We start from the raw sequence: 17,937 nt of genomic DNA on the forward strand, positions 1-17,937 counted from the left end.
AAGACCCCAGACACTACTCACCAAGGTAGAATGTAGAGCATTATCTTTATAAGTAGTGTCATGCCAATTGAGCTAGATGTTCCCCGAGACCATGGTGTGACTACATTTTTTTTAGTCCCTCTTTTTTGTTTTAATGTTGTCATCCTTTACATATTGACGTCTCGGTTTCTCTATTTTCAGCATTTTAGCTTTGATTTGTTTTTGTGTCTTCCCTATCTGGGTTGATATCTGGTTCCTCTGTCCTGTGTTCTAGTCTTGGGTTGTTAACTGATGTTATTGATTTTCTAACTGGAGGACTCCCGTTAGTATTTCTTGTAATTTTTGTCTGGTTTTTGCAAATTCCCTACACTTCCGTTTATCTGGAAATGTCCTCATTTTGCCATCATATTTGTGAGACAATTTTGCTGGATATATAATTCTTGACTGGCAATTTTTTTCCTTCAAGGCTTTATATATGTCATCCCATTGCCTTCTTGCCTGCATGGTTTCTGCTGAGTAGTCCAAGCTTAGTTTTATCGACTCTCCTTTGTAGATGACTTTTCATTCACCCCTAGCCGCTCTTAAAATTCTCTCTTTATCTTTGGTTTTGGCAAGTTTGATTATAATATGTCTTGATGACTTTCTTTTGGGATCTACCCTGCGTGGGTTTCAGTGAGCTTCTTAGATGGATATCTTCTCATCTTTCATGATATCAAGGAAGTTTTCTGCCAACAAATCTTCAACAATTCTCTCTGTACCTTCTGTTATTGCCCCGTTCTGGTACTCCAATCACTCGTAGGTTATTCATCTTGATCGAGTCCCACATAATTCTTAGGGTTTCTTCACTTTTTAAAATTATTTTATTGATTTTTCCTCAAATATGTAGGTGTATCTTAGTCATAGTGCTGCTATAACAGAAATACCACAAGTGGATGGCTTTAACAAACAGAAGTTTATTTCCTCGCAGTAAAGTAGGCTAAAAGTCCAAATTCAGGCCATCAGCTCCAGGGGAAAGCTTTCTCTGTTGGCCTTCCTCTTATCGGTGTTCCCCTAGACTAGAAGCTTCTCCGCGCAGGGATCTCAGGTCCAAAGGACGCACTCTGCTCCTGGCACTGCTTTCTTGGTGGTATGAGGTCCGCCTGTCTCTCTGCTCACTTCTTTCTTTTATATCTCAAGAGATTGCCTCAGGACACCCAATCTTGTCCATTAAGTCCTGCCTTACTAATACAACTGCCACCCATCCTCCCTCATTAACATCATAGTGGCAGGATTTACAACATATAGGAAAACCACACAATACTAGGAATCATGGCCCAGCCAAATTGATACGCACATTTTTGGGGGGACGTAATTCAATCCATGACAAGGTGTCAAGTGCTTTATCTTCAGTCTCACTAATTCTAACTTCCACTGCCTCAATTCTGCTCCTTTGACTTTCTATTGAGGTGTCTAATTCTGAAATTTTATTGTTAATCTTCTGGATTTCTGATTGCTGTCTCTCTATGGAATCTTGCAGCCTGTTATATTTGTCATTAAGCTCTTCTCTAATCTTCTTAAGTTCTTCTATCGCTTTGTCTGTGTGTTCCTTGGCTTGTTCTGCATTTTGCATGATCTCCTTCCTGATCGTTTTTTTCCCCATTCAAAAATTTATACATACATTGTTATGTGACTCTAATTGCTCTGCCTATACTGTGACAGCACACTCCTCCTTTTCAACCGATTCCCCATGTCCATTCAACCAGCTCCTAACCCTCTCTGCCTTCCCATCTCACCTCCGGACAGAAGCTGCCCATTTAGTCTCTTGTATCTACTTGAGCTAAGAGGCACACCCTTCATGAGTATCACTTTATGTCCCACAGTTCAGTCCAATCCCCGTCTGAAGAGTTGGCCTCGGAAATTGTTTTAGTTCTGGGCTGATAGAGAAACCAGGGGCCGTGCTTTTTGGGGTACCTCCAGTGTCAGTCAGACTGTTAAGTCTGGTCTTCATACTAGAATTTGAGTTCTTCACCCCACCTTTCTCCTGCTCCATCTGGGACTCTGTTGTGTTCTCTGTCAGGGCAGTCATTGGTGGTAGCCAGGCACCATCTAGTTCTGGTCTCATGCTGATGAAGTCTCTGCTTTATGTGGCCCTTTCTGTCTCTTGGGCTACTACTTTTCTTGTGTCTTTCGTAGTCTTCATTCTCCTTTACTCCAGGTTGTTGGGATCATTTGATGCATCTTAGATGGCTGCTTGCAAGCTTTCCTAATCTCTTGAAGAGTTCTGTATTTTAATCTTTTGTATTCTACCTCCAGTAATTCCAAGAAGTTCTCTTCCTCCAGAAAATTTCTTCTTTGTTTTGGGAGCTTGCTGAAGCCGTCATGGTCTGCCTTTTTATATGATTTGATATTAACTGTGGTCTCCGAGCCATCAATAAGTTATATTTATGTTTTCTTACTGTGTCCTACTTCTTGTTTTGTTTTAATATGCCCAAACAGGCTGCTCATATGAGTTAGTTTGATTACCGGTGCCTTTGAAGCTCTAACATCATGTCACCAGGTGGTTGGATCTCTTATGTTACTAGGTATGTGAGCCCAGGAGTCTGTTTACTTTTCTTGTATGGATTCAGCTCAGGTGTCCAGGTAGTCAGTCACCAAGTGTGCGGTGCAGGCTTTCACCTACAGTCCTAGATGAGCGGCAGTGATTGATGTTGCCACAACTATCTGGCTGCAGTAGGGCATCATATGCTGAGCAAGGCAGGGGGCTGACAGCTGCCCTGAATGACTGGGAGGAAAACGTGTCCCTGTTCCCTAGAGCATGTTGTGCGTGGGTTTTGCAGCCGGACTATGGGCACCCAATGCTGTTGGCTGTAAGACTGGAAGGCACCACTTATTCTTGGACCCCTGTCATGGCTGGCTGGGTGGTGTGGATGGAGCCACCAGTCCTCAGGTATCTGATGTGGGTGAAGACCCTGCTTAATGGAGAGCGGTGTCAAATGTCATGAACCTGCCACTCCACCATATAGCTGACAACTGAAGTTAGGCTTCAGGTATATACCCCGTTGTACTGTACTAATGAGGGCCTACGCTGTTGAAATGGGCGCACAGAAGTCTATGCAGGGGTGAGAAGCATTCGAAGTTCGTGGACCCCTTATGCCTATGCCTAGGCAAAGGAGCTGCGCCTACCCTAAATTCCAGGCTTAGGGGAGCTGCCAGATTACTTTTTCCTGCTTGTTAATTTGTTCCCTCTCCAAGGCTAGGAGAATGGCTCAGGGTGTGTGTTGGGTCTTTACTTCCGGCCCAGGGGATGCAGCAATGGCTGAAGCCAGCCCGGACTTCAGTGTGGAGTGGGGAGGGGGCAAGTAAATGGGAGAGAGGTTTTTCCCAAAGGTGGTGGTTTTTGATCTGCACGGTAGGTTAGATGCATGTACTTATCTTTTGCCGATTGAGCGCCGCTTCTCACTGGTTCTGGAAGGTGAGCAGATTCTCCACTGCTCGGTCTCTCCCAATGTGGAAAATGAATCCTGAGCACCACTGCTTGCCTCACTGTGTGCGCTGGATGCAGGGTACCAGTTCCCGCTGGGTCAGGTCTGGCAACTCCTCACTGCTTCTGAACTGTCTCTCCGTCTCCCTACCACTCAGTCCGACTCTTCAACTTTGCCTTTGATCTTCGGGGCTCCTACATTGTCATATATAATCGAAACACTTGTTTTTTCGGGTCTTTGTTGTAAGAAGGACCACAGGAAGTGTCTGACTACTCCACCATCTTGGCCCCGCCTCCCATATCTTTGATTTTTACAAACGTCGTTGTTGTTAGGTGCCGCTGAATCAGTTTCAACTCATAGCGACCCTATGTACAACAGAATGAAATACTATCTGGTCCTGTGCCATCCTCACAATCGTTTTGTTATGCTTGAGTCCACTGTTGCAGCCACTGTGTCAATCCATCTTGTTGAGGGTCTTCCTCTTTTTCACTGACCCTCTACTCCACCATGCATGATGTCCTTCTCTAGGGACTATCCCTCCTGATAACATGTCTGAAGTACGTAAGACGTAATCTTGCCATCCTTGCTTCTAAGAAGAATTCTAGTTGTACTTCTTCCAAGACAGATTTGTTCGTTCTTTTGGCAGTCCATGGTATATTCAATATTCTTCACCAACACCACAATTCAAAGGCATCAATTCTTTGTTGATCTTCCTTATTCATCGTCCAGCTTTTGCATGCATTTGAGGTGAATGAAAACACCATGGCCTGGGTCGGGCACACCTTAGTCTTCAAGATGACATCTTTGCTTTTCAACACTTTAAAGAGGTCTTTTGGAGCAGATTTGTCCAATGCAATGCGTCGCTTGATTTCTTGACTGCTGCTTCCATGGGTGTTGACAGTGGATAAAATCCTTGACAACTTCAATCTTTTCTTCGTTTATCATGATTGTGCTTATTGGTCCCGTTGTGAGGATTTTTGTTTTTACATTGTGGTGTAACCCATACTGAAGGCTGTAGTCTTTGACCTTCTTCAGTAAGTACTTCAAGTCCTCTTTACTTTCAGTAAGCGAGTTGTTTCATCTGCATATTGAAGGTTGTCAATTAGTCTTCCTCCAATGCTGATGTCGCATTCTTCTTCATACAGTCGAGCTTCTTAGATTATTTGCTCAGCATACAGACTGAATAAGTATGGTGAAAAGCTACAACCCTGACGCACACCTTCCCTGACTTCAAACCATGCAGTATCCCCTTGTTCTGTTCAAACAACTGCCTCTTGATCCATGTACAGGTACCTCATGAGCACAATTAAGTATTCTGGAATTCCCATTCTTTGCAGTGTTATCCATAATTTGTCATGATTTACAAACATGATTATAATTATGATTTACAAACATAGCAAAGTTAAAATTCTCAGCCCACCCAGACTGGGCAACAAATAGATTTGTTGATACGGTTCTGCCCCACGGCAGCACTTCAACAACACACACCACTATGTGCTTTCCTACATGGGGTAAAATATTTTGTCCAAAAGTGGTAATCTTCAATTTTTCAATTTTGCCAAATTCTTTGATTTTGGCATAATCTCAGGATTATCCCAATTTGGCATTATACAATTCAAAGAAGCGCCCTAAGCAACTACTACATGTCAAACTCTAGGGATACAGAAAAAAATAAGATTCAGTCTGTGCTCTAAAGAAACTCATAGTCTAGTAGTGAAGTCATTACCAAAGAACTGTTTTTTGATTACTGTCCAGTTATTTCTCATATTTCTTTCTGAAACCCAAACCTCTTCTAGATGCTGAGACAGAGGTTCATCAAGAGAAGTCACACTGGATTTTATTTCCCTTTCTTATCACTCATCTTTCTTCATAACTTCAAAATGGCATAAGGGTGATCTGTTAATCTGAAACCCTATGCCTCTGAGTCGATTCTGACTCATGGCAGCCCTGTGTGTTAGAGTAGAACTGCTTCATTGTGTTTCCTTGGCTGTAATCTTTATGGAAGCAGATCTCTAGGCCTTTCTTCCACAGCATCACTGGGTGGATTTGAACCGTCAACTTTTTATTAGTAGCTGAGGGCAGACCATTTGCACCACCCAGGGACCTAATCCAAAGGTGGACACCCCAATCTGAACCTGCAAGATGGGTGTCAAAGCCCATAACCGTGTTACTTTTGGAGGGCTTTTGTTTCTTAATTACAAAATAAGATCTACCTCAGAGACTCAAGTGTATTCCAGCATTAAGTTTCCTTCCCTTGCTTTTAAAACCCTATACCTAGTCACTACCATGGGGGGAAAAAAACATTACCTAAGCATTCCAAGAAGCCCTCTTGCAAATCGGTTTTGATTCAGCAGGCAGGGAAGCAATGATAGTCCTGTGGTATTTCCTGTTCTTCTATAGTCTCAGAGTTGGTGAAGGAATGTATAAGAGAACACCATGCTGGCTTTCCAGTGGTAGCGTCCTTCCTGAGCACTGTCACCAGGCAACCCCATGGAAATGGCGTTGGCCCATCCTCATGCAAACTGAATATGGTACAAGAAGTCGGGCCGGGGACTCCCTACAAACATGGAACACTGGCATTTTGTGGTGCTGTCCCTTCCCCTCCACGCCTCATTCTGGGTCCTCACGGTGCCATTTCAAACGCTCAGTCCCCAAATTCCAAGCCAATGGCTATTTCTAGGAGAGGTTGCGGGGCCAGGTTTTTAGCGAACCATGACTGCTGGGGTGCTGTGTGGGGAAAGCCACGACACTCCTCTCAGATTTCAAACGGTCAACAGCTGGACACCTCGGGGACACACCCGAACCTAAAGGGCTGTCACGATATTATCTATGGCCCTGGACAAAATCGCGTCTATGAAACGCAAAGTCGCAACGTGTCTTTCGGTATCGGACGCCAGCCTGACGCGGTCGGCCCACCTCTCGCGCCCTTGGCCCCGCCCCCAGCATCCCTCCGGACTGCAGTCACGTGCCCTGACCCCGCCTCGCAGACACGGCTCCTCTCGCGTCAAGCGTCCCGGCTTCCCTTCCGCCGGAAGTAGGGCGATTTTCCCTTTCCGGCTACGGGTCCCCAAGCGGAGCGGGAGGCCGGACGGGGGAGGCGAGAGGCGGCGGTGGGGGCGGTAATGGCGGAGCTGGTGCAGGGGCAGAGTGCTCCGGTGGGGATGAAGGCCGAGGGCTTCGTGGACGCTCTGCACCGGGTTCGGCAGGTACGGGCTCTGCCTGCTGGTGGGAGCACAAGAGGCCAAGGCGGGGCCGGGTGGGGAGAAGGGGGTCGGGCCTGGGGGCGGGAGGCAGCCTGGGCCGACGCCTCAGCTGGGCCAAGCCGTTCCGTGGGGCTCCTGCAGCCAGGAGGAGTCGGGGGATGAGGCGCCATGGCGAGTGTTCCAGGTGCCTGCAGCCGCTGAGAAAGGATTTGCCCAGGTTGCCTGGTCCCCGTCGCGCCCCCGCGCAGGAACTGGACTCGTGGGGCAGGCATTGTGGGGTTCTGAAGTTCCTGAGGGGAGGAGACTGGAAAGGTCACGGTGAGGACCAAGGTGTAGACAGAAGGCAGCCGTCGCAGGTCCAGTAGCTTCTTAAAACTTGAAAAACACATCATTTTTGGACTCTGTATTTCGAAGGTGGAGTGGAAGAAACTCGAGGGTATTTTCCTTTTGTGAGTGCTTTTTGGAGGGGGAGGAGTGCTATCTGGGTGTGAGTGGTCCCCAAGAGTTAGAAATTTCTATGACAGTAGTTTTACTTCTACATGGGGAGACTAAGTGATACGGATTCATTCCTGCAGTGAAACTCTGTCATCTAACAACGTACAATTTGTTGGCGTTAAACTGGTTTTTAAGAGGTTGCAGGCTTCCCTAGAGAATGAATATGGGACCTGCCAAAAATACTCTGGCCTCTGGCAGAACAGAAGCTTAGAACAGACTGTGTCCTTCCGTTATTGTAAAATTTCCAGGTTAGCGCTAACACTTCTGAGTTTCTTATATTCATCATTTCTTCCTATTTAATTGTAGGTGCACTAACAGATACTTAAAAAGTTGGGCTCTAACTAATTACTGCTTGGTTCCCAACAGAAAGCCATGGGACTCATTGTATTAGAAGAAGGTCTCTACTCAGGCACTTGAAGATATGGTCTTTACATCTCTTTCCAGTTTTCCAGGGGAGGGAACCTCAGCTGTTTCCCAGATACTGACTTTTCATTTTAATACTCGTGCTCCTGTAGACACTATATTGGATCCCAGAACTTTCCAAACCTTTGGTTCCACCTAAAATTTTATTTGATGCTTTGTTACTTACTGCCTAGGTGCCAGCCAGTACGTTAGTGAGTATCCATCTTACTTAGATGTCAGAGCCAACCAGTGGCTATTGTGGATGAACATGCCATTCAGCTCCCCTTCCACCACTCCTCTTGCTGGTGCATTATAGTGCTCTCTACAGTACAGGTCCTGAACCTTGTTTCTCATTGGTTACTAGTATGTAATGGCTTTCACTCTGTGCTTATGTGTGACAATCACCTTGTTTGGCCTTCTGTGTCAAGAAAGAATCATAGTCACTATCCCAAAGAGCTCAGATCCTCAGTTTGCAGAAAGCCTGTAGTTGAACATAAAACGAATCTTGAACCATTGCGAAGACTTTCCGCTTCTCTTGAGCCAGTGGTTGAATTCATGTTGGACAACCTGCTCAAGAGGGAGGGAGACCCTATATGCTGACCTAATGTGGATTGTTGAAGCAGTGATGTTTACTACTAGCAGTGAAAAACTTCATTGGAAATGTTCCCAGCTCTGAAATGCATCATTGACGGAGCAGTAATAAGCCCAATGGAGACAGTGCTGTAAGTGTATTACTTCTGAATGTTAACAGCTGGAGGTCAGTACTATCTCCAAGGATTTGATGGTCTGTAAAAACTAAACAAAAAACAGGTTTGTGGGTAATTTTAGGTTTATTTTATAGATTTGCATTGGCTAAAAATGAAATGTTAGAAATCTGTAATGTCTGCTTGTAGTAAAGTTTACATAAAAAGATCTTATATAATTTGGGCGTCTGGATGGTGGTGGTTCTACTTCTCCACTGTGTACACACATGTTGTTGTTAGGTGCCGTCGAGTTGGTTCCGACTCATAACGACTGTATGTACCACAAAATAAAACACTGCCCAGTCCCGCGCCATGCCCATAATTGTTATGCTTGAGTCCATTGTTGCAGCCACTGTGTCAGTTCATCTCATTGAGGGTCTTCCTCTTTTTCACTGGCCCTTTACCAAGCATGATGTCCTTCTCCAGAGACTGATCCATCCTGACAACATGTCCAAAGTACATAAGATGTAGTCTCGCCATCCTTGTTTCTAAGGAGCATTCTGGTTGTACTTCTTCCAAGACAGATTTGTTCATTCTTTTGGCGATCCATGGCATATTCAGTATTCTTCACCAACACCACAATTCAAGGGCATCAATTCTTTGGTTTTCCTTATTCATTGTCCAGCTTTCGCATGCATATGATGCGATTGAAAATACCATGGCTTGGGTCAGGCGCACCTTAGTCTTCAAGGTGACGTCTTTGCTTTTCCACACTTTAAAGAGGTCTTTTGCAGCAGATTTGCCCAATGCAGTGCGTCTTTTAATCTCTTGACTGCTGCTACCATGGGTGTTGATTATGGATCCAAGTAAAATGAAATCCTTGACAACTTCAGTCTTTTCTCCGTTTATCATGATGTTGCTTATTGGCCCAGTTGTGAGGATTTTTGTTTTCTTTATGTTCAGGTGTAATCCATACTGAAGGCTGTGGGCTTTGATCTTCATCAGTAAGTGATTCAAGTCCTCTTCACTTTCAGTAAGCAAGGTTTTGTCATCACTTTTATTGAAGGTTGTTAATGAGTCTTCTTCCAATCCTGATGCCCCATTCTTCATATAGGCCAACTTCTCCAATTATATTGGATTATGTCTTCTCGGATTATAGCTCTACAACACATGTTGTAGAGATACGATTTTTCCCCAAGTGGGAATAAAAGGCAGTGTATGTCATTACTTCAATGATTGCAAAGCTGTATATGCTATCTTAAAGCTATCATGTGTAAAGCTCTTATGGGCAATCATCATACACTGGGGACTTAATCTGCAAGGCCTTCCTAAATTTGTAATAGAACAGTAAGATCTCATACTCAGTTTATCTAGTAGAGCATAATAGAGTCTGAGTTGACCCTGGTGGGATTTGAACCTGCAGTTTCTATGAAGTTTGGTATGTGGAGCCTAGCACCTAATCCACTGAGCTTCCCTTCTGGCATCTTGAGGCCTGATGTAGCGTATGGATTCTTTCTGACAAAGTGAACCAGTTGTTATTGTTAGTTCACTATCAGCATGATAGTCTTAGACTGAAAAAGAATCTCTGAAGAATGTCATAGAAAATTAAAAATTTTTGCTAACAGTGTGAAGTCCGATGCATTAAGTGTATTTGGCACAGATGAGTAATTTACATACATTCTATAGGAAAGTCACAAGTATGGAAATGTGATCTGATTTGGTCGGGTTGATGAGGATCTAAAACTGCTGGCAATTACAAAACATCTTGTCTGTTTCTCCCAGGTCATTGGCTGGTTAGCACAAAGTGCATCTTCCACCAGTTGCTTAGAGAGGGCAAGATCCTAATGAGGGCAGGATGTAGACTCAAGCCCAGAGTAGATCATCTTGTCCCATGGCGACATTCTGCACCTCTGTCCTGACCATCTGCCCAAGTTACAAGGATGAGATTATAGGTGGAAATCTATTTCATTTTGTTTAGTTTTTCTAAATATAAGAATGTTCCCAGAAAATCCACTGCCAGTAGTTTAATAGCATCCATCATTGAGCGCAAGCAATTGCATGTTAACAGGATAGCGTAACTCCATGGTGTATTATAGATTCCCAGCAGCGTTCCATGAGCTAGACCAGCTGTCTGCCGGTCATCACCTAAATAGAAGAAGTTCTCTTGCCAAACTGCTAATGCTTTTTATGACTTTAAGCTCCTGTTTTGATCCAGACCCAGTCAGTGCCTCTGCATTGCACAACTCCAGAATATTCTCTTCATGTAGAATACAATGTAAATGGTGCTTCATGGAGTTTGGGCATCATGGTGGCCCTGCACCCAGTTGTGACCAAGGTTATGGTCCATTGTATAGTCAATAGAAAGTAATCTTTTGACAGATTTTTAGACCTGGAACTTTTTCTTTACTGACGTCTTTTTGGAAGTGTTGATTGGTGTGGTGCCACAGAAGTTCCCCAGTCCTCCAGAAGATACCTCCCAGTGCTGCTGTTTCTTTCTCATTTTGAACCAGAGCAGTAGATGGTTTGGGGTATGTGCTGTATACCTCGGGTAGATTTGGGACTTTAGTGCTTTAAGATGCTGGCTTTTTTACACAAGCACTGAATTTTCTTTAACAGACCATTGTACATTCATCATTAAAAGAATAAGTTTCCGTTCATTAGCTATTGGATACTCCTTGAAAGATGTCTTTGCTTATTTAATATATGATGTATTGGACTCATAGCAAAGGCAGGTATGCTGAATGCTCAATAGATTTAAGTTGTGTTTCGCTGAGGACTGTGTTGTGCCTGCCCAGTGGGTGAATATCTCAAGTCAGCATTTTATGAGGGATTAACTCCTGCATGCACACTCATTTTAGCTTTCCCAAACACTGAGCAAAACCAGCATCTGCAGGAAATCCATGGGCTGCTCCTGTATCATTGCTTTGATAGGACCCAGAAGACTACTCTCCAAAGAGTGAATTCTGGGTGAAGGGTTTTGGTGATGTTGCAGAGCCCATTTGGGTCACCGCCCACGTTAATGGAAGCACTGAACTTGATGTTTGTTATAGAAAAGTAAGAGATAAATGAACTATATGCCTCCAAGGCTTTTCTCATTTTCAGCTGAGATGTCTTTATTTTAAAATCTGAAAGCCCACGTGTATTATCAAACTTTGGTTTCTTCTGAAGTCCCAGTTATCTTGTAGGTGCAAGGCTAGAGAATGGTGCACAGTGGGCCTGCAAGCATGCTTCATTTGACCCCCAAATGCTTTGTCTGACTCCCCTAGGAACACTACTCCCACGTTCTGTGTGGCAGCATCTGCCCACTTGCACAAGGCTTTGACTCTCCAGTTTGCCATCATTCTTACCACCTTGCTGTTGTTTTACACTGCCCATTGGGATGCCTAGTGGACAGCTTTTTTCCTGATCCTTTTCCAAATTGTGAGCCTGTCGTCTGGTTTTCATTTGAAATTTCTAATGGAAAGTACTCTGGATGAAGAATTAGGAGATCTGAGTCCCTTGCAAGTAGCTGCATGACCTTGGGCTAGGTTGTCCTTTCCTAACATTTGATCTACAGGCTGTTAATATATCTTCCATGGAAGAAGGTTCATGAACAAATAAGTTAAGGGAAATGCAGAGTTAAATAAAAGTGACTTGGCTTCTTTACTACAAAACTTCTCAGAACCTTTAATGTCCTCACAACTGGGCCAACAAGCAACATAGGGTGTGCATTGTAAATAATTTATGTGAGTTCATACCCTCTATTTCATGGAACCAAATCCAATCCTGTGGATCAGACTTCAAGAAATGTTGAGCTAGGTAATCTCAACAGTCACTTCAAGCTCTAACGTTCAGAGCTTCCATCTAGTTGAATCTGGAAAAAATGTTGATCATGTAACGTTGGTTCTTTTGTTTTCTAGTTGTTACAATGGGTATCTCCCCTAGCCATTGTTTTCGAGTCTGACTCATAATGACCCGAAACGTTGGCAGTTCAAACCCACAAGCCACTCGGCGGGAGAAAGATGTGGCAGTTTGCTTCTGTAAAGATTTACAGCCTTGGAAACCCTATAGGGCAGTTCTAGTCTGTTCTATAGGGTTGCTATGAATTGTATGAGATGACCCTCCCCTATCCCATCACCCCCCACCCCACCTTTTCTGTGCAGTCCTTTCTCTCTATTGTTTGCAGTCCTTTTTCTCTATCATTTTACCTTAGAATCATTCCTCTTGAAAGTGTTCTGCGTTCAGAGTTTGATATAAAGACACTTGGGAGCCAAAGAATAGCCAATACAGGCAGTCCCTGGGTTACTGACAACTTGTACCTAAGAATGGACTACCGTAAAGCCTCTTATATTAAAAATTTGAGTTAAGTACATAGTGGTTCATAGTAACTAATTCATGGCATGTGATGCTCCTGAAAACATTGCACGGTTTGGAAGTGTTTCTGAAGTATTTTTTATGCATAGAAAGGTAAGATATATACTAAGACAAACATTTAACTGACGGCTGAATAAGAAATATATGCATCTGTTCCGACTTACCTACAAATTTGACTTAAAGACAAGTTTAGGAACTACTCTCCTTCGTAACCCAGGGACTGCCGGTACATCTTTTGGACACATGAGCTACAGATTTCTTACAGTGCCAGATGATAACAAATCAGTTGCAAGACTAAGTAGTGTTAATGGAAGTAGTGATGTGATTCACATGACCTGTTATCATTTGAGGATCTGCTGAGTCCACGGCTTCTTGCTAGGTACTGGGCCAATGCAAAGATAAATAAGAACAAATTTGCATCTGGTTTTATCTTACGGAGTTAGATCCTCACAACAACCGAGTGAGATAGGACAGGGACATTTCATATTTGAAAATTAGGAGCCAAAGGGAAATAAAGCAGTTTTCTCAGAGGCACACAAGTAGTTAATATATGCAGTAGTTCTTGAACTCGTGTCCTCTGCATTCTAAGAAAACTTGGTTTCTAAGCAGAGGTACTTTGGTAGTTTTGAGGTCGCTGCAGCAGAATCTGAACAAAGCATTGAAGGGATACTAGTGGAAATTAGATGGAACATAGAGGAGAAAACTAACAGACATGTTGGCTTGCCCAGAGCCAAGATTCAAATGCATAACTAATGGCTTTGCCCTTTTTTGGGGTGGGGGTGGGGGTGGGGAAGGGGAGGAGTGGTTCAGCCAGAACTGTATTTCAGCTTAGAGTCATAACTGGTTGTCTTAGCATTTTCTCTACAGATAGGCTTCTCCATATCCACTTCATATTCAGCAAACGGTTAATGAGCACTTTCTGTGTGCCGTGTATGTTCCTTTACTGTGCATTAGGGAAGTTGTTCATTTTGAGACTCTTGAAAGCATTGGACCTGTCCCAAGGCATATTTAAATAAATAGTTTTGTATGTAATTTCAGGAAACTCATAAATTCTCTAGAAGGTCAACCTAGAGCTCCCAGTTAAGGAATGTTTGTCCTAGGGGGTACCAAAATTATTGAGAAAATCCACTCTTCAAAGAGCTGTCTGTAGTGGAGAGACAGTATAACCAATAACTTCCTCAATAAGGTGAGTTCTATTTAGAGGTAGTTCATAAGGTGTTTTATAAACATAAATATGGGACTATTTAATTCTGTCCAAGTGTGAGTGGAATGAGGTTGTCAGGAAAAGCTACTGAGAAAATTTATCTTATCTGATTGTCATACAGAATTCCTTGTTTTCGTTAATGCCAGTGAATAGGGCAGGATAAGCCAGGGCCTCATCTCTGATGACAACAATAGCGGCCATTCACTGAGCCCATGTGCTAGGCAAGCACTCATATATATGTTCTCATTTGATGGTCACAAAATCCCCAGGGGATGGTAGAGTGAAATGGTTAAGAGGATAGACTTTGGATTCAGACTGCATGAGTTCAGGTTTTGGTTCTGCCACTTGATATCTTGGTGACTTTGGACAAGTTATTTAACTTCTCTAAGCCTCAGTTTCCTCATCTGTAAAATGGAAATTGTTGATGATAGTAATAATTTTCATAACAATAGCTAATAGTAGAAGTTAGGAGATTATCCTTGGGGTAGGGGGTGGATGGGTAGTGACTGAAGGGGGCATGAAGCAGGCTTCTGGGGATCTGTTTCTCGATTGGGTGCTATTGACATAGATATGTTTAGTGTATGAAAATTCAGCAAGCTATAAACTTACAATCCATGTAATTTTCTATATTATTGTTATTGTTATTATATTTCAATAAAAGGTTTTTTAAAAAAATAGCAAGCATTTTTTGTTCCTGACTATATGCCGAGCATTTTTCTGTATGTTACATTTGTTGTCTCCTTATCCCCATGGATGCAGTTCCAGGCAGACTGGCTCCAAATCCCATAGAATGTAATGAGAATAGTAGCTACTTCATAAGGGCACTATGAACCTTAAATAAGGGCACTGTCAGCCACTTTGTAAGTGTGCGTTGAGTCTTATATACTGCTGTCTTTAGTGTAACAGATGAAGTAGTAGGATACAGAACTAGGACTTGTCTCCCCCACTCTCCCATTCACTATGATTCCACAAACTGTCCTCTGGAACTTGCTCTTAGCCACTGGGCTCTGCTGCCCTGCCGCATACTGTTTTCTCTTGCTATGGGGAGCAGAGATTTTCAATCCAGCCAATGTATTCTCCAGGGCCCAGGCAGTGCCACTCTGGGTGACAGTAGAACAGAGGTTCCAGGGAAGCAAGTTACGTTCCTGCTTCCTGGGTGGTAATGTGAGCTGTAGTCTCTGCTTGCTGGATCCATGAGAATTAACAATAGCTACATTCAGTAGCCTGGACATAGTATATGGATGACTTCCTGGCATTCAGGTGGTTTTTCCTATTTCTGTTTAGTATAAAGTTCTAGTAAGTATGAAGTTGTGGAAGTATTCACAGCTTAATATTTGAATTTATAGAGTGACCTACTCTGATTATGAAACCTGTTGTCAGAGAATATTAGTCTTGAAAATGAGCACTGGAAGTAATTAATTGCCATGATCTCTAACTTTAGTATTTGTATACCACCTTTATGATTTTTGCCACATCAGTGAACCCTCAATATACTATTTACTTAGTATTTTAAATCACTTTTTAAGTTTTGATTTATTTAAAATGTTTTTAAAAGAAAACTAAGTCACTATCATAAATGGAAAACTTCCATGCATAGAATGTAACTGTAAGAACACATATGCTTATGCATGTACCTCCCAAACTCCCTTGTGTACTACTTTGGAAAATGCTGGTTTAGTCTGCCTCCACGATTTACAGGTGTGGACACCAAAGAGCAAGGCCCTTGAAGGATTTGCTCAAGGTCACGCACTTGAAGAGCTGGCTGGAAAACCAGGACTCCTGGTCCAGTGCTCCCCTCCCCCATGTTTCCACTAACTACTGGCAGTGGAAGCGTAGACATAAGTGTCTAATGTTGATTTATTTTTCATCTATCACTGTGCTTAAAATAGCACAGGTAGTGAGATAACCCATTCTATCCTCACCACCCCCCCCAAAATGGTAAAAATGACTCGTGGCAGAAAATCACTAACAGCATCTCCTCAAGGTCATGCATTCAGATAAGGACTGGAGTGGCCTTGGTTTTGTTGGAATATTGTGGCTTTAGTGACTTTCATATCTTCTGGCCTACACCATTATTAACTGAGGACCTTGCCGCCTTTTACAGCAGCTACTGTTCAGAATTATCAGTTATGATATGAGTAATTATTTGAGCTCTATGCACTGGAAATCATTAGGTTTTAAGTCCTCCAGAAATACATTTAAGAAAGTTAGGTGGAAGAAAGAGGTATTCTATGCAGTGGTTAAGAGCATAACCTCTGGAGTCCAGCTGTTCTGGGTTTAAATATTATTTCTGCCACTTAGAAGATGTTTGGGCAGGTCACTCAGGCTCTCTGAGCGCCAGTTTTCCTCATCTTAAAATGGAAATGATACCTACCTCCTAGACAGTAATTGTGAAGGATAAATGAGATAACATTTTGAAAGTGCATGGGGTTGCCATGAGTCGGAGGCTGACAATGTCAGCTCATTAAAAAAAACAGTGAAATTTAACTCATTCTCTTATTAGACATATTAAATCATTTCTTAGAACAAGGTTGTATTTATATGAATAATGGAATATATTGTTTCTTTACAGTATGTTGAAATTGTAAATTACAATGTAACAGATACTGTAGTGGTGTAACTTACAGGATTCAAATGCAGTCCACCTGACTTCAGAGCTACACCTCTTAACCATTATTCTGTAGTGCTTGTCTCTTAGTGGAAATTCCCCAAATTGTAGATGACTGAAGCAAGCATGAATTAGGAACAAATCTGAACGCTTCAGTCACATTTTAGAAGGGTATGTGTTGATTTAATCAAAATTGGGAACAGGAATCTTTTGTTAACACTTCTAGCATATCGGCTTTGAGAAAAAAGACGATATCCCAGCATTAAAGACACATGTAAATTATAAGGAAGGCCAAGGACTCAGGAATAACATTTTAGCTACTTTGGAAGGGAGGAAAAAGATCTGGAAGCCAAGAGACACCCTCAAAAGGGAGAGGGGAAAATGCCTCATGTGTAGAGCTTAGGTTTAGGGTCCTGTCTTTGAGTATGATTTGATATGCGCACCATTGAGGGACTCACTGATAATCAGAAGCCCCTGCACTCCTTTCTTTTTTGGTTTGGGGTGATTTTTACTATCTGCTGTTAACATTTTGAGCAGACTTTAAAAAACAACTAGGCCAATAATCTTGAAAACCCCCAAGCAGCCTTTTACTGCAGTAGATGAAAGGGTCTCCTTGGGACACTAGCCACTGCAGTCTTCTCACCCTTTAAATCCACCTGCTTTACCAGCTGATAGAGCATTTACATTGTAAATAAGTAGCCAGCCTCCACAGCTTATCCAATACAAATATGGAGAGCAAGATTGCAAGTCGCTGGTTGAATGCTGTTTGGCAAGATTTATACAGTGTTTTGTTTTAAAGCAAATGACTGCTTGCCCTGAGACTTGGATATAGGAGATGGGCTTTATGTCAACCGTGTATTTTCGTATTCTAATCATTTACTTTATAAAGAAAAAAATTTTTTAACAAACCCCTTTCCAGGCTACCGTTATCTCTAACACACACTGAGGTCAGCAAACTTTTGCTTTAAAGAGCCAGATTGTAAATGTTATATATAGACTTTGTAGGCTATATCATCTCTGTTACAACTCCTCACTTTTGCTGTTGTAGTGCCAAGACAGCCATAGACAATACAAACAAATGGGTGTGGCTGTTCCAATAAAACTTTACAAAAACAGGTGGTTCTGTTGCCATTGTTTGCCAGCCCCTGGTCTAGACTATAGCAGTATTTCCTAAATGGTCTTTTTATCCTTTTCCCTTTACAGTCTTTTTTTTTTAGAGCAGGCAAAGGGGTCTTTTTGTTGTTGTTGAAATACATATAGAATTTGCCATTGTAGCCATTTTTAAAGTGTACATCTCAGTGACACTAATTACATTCACAATGTTGTGCAACCATCACCACTATCTCCTTCCAGTACTTTTTCATCATCCCAAACAGAAACTCTGTATCCATTAGGCAACAACTCCTCATTTCAGGGGGATCTTTTTTTTTTTTTTAAATATTTTATTGCACTTCAGGTGAAGGCTTACAGAACAGATAGTTTCTCATGTAACAGTAACACACATGCTGTTTTATGACATTGGTTAACAACCCCACAACATTTTAACCCT

General features: G+C 42.5%; 1 protein-coding gene across 3 annotated transcripts in view; it reads left to right on the forward strand.

Moving 5' to 3' along the window:
- The first annotated feature begins 6,534 nt into the window (after window positions 1–6,534).
- FUBP3 (far upstream element binding protein 3) overlaps window positions 6,535–17,937 on the forward strand; it is a 54,386-nt gene continuing 42,983 nt past the window's right edge. For all 3 annotated transcript variants that reach the window (XM_023730815.1, XM_023730813.1, XM_023730814.1), the window contains exon 1: window positions 6,535–6,646. In XM_023730815.1, the coding sequence (XP_023586583.1) occupies window positions 6,563–6,646 (84 nt within the window). In that variant the 5' untranslated portion in view covers window positions 6,535–6,562. The remainder of the gene's footprint in view (window positions 6,647–17,937) is intronic.

Source organism: Trichechus manatus, unplaced genomic scaffold (assembly GCF_000243295.1).
Source record: "Trichechus manatus latirostris isolate Lorelei unplaced genomic scaffold, TriManLat1.0 scaffold00038, whole genome shotgun sequence".
In the NCBI taxonomy this organism is placed as follows: Eukaryota; Metazoa; Chordata; class Mammalia; order Sirenia; family Trichechidae; genus Trichechus; species Trichechus manatus.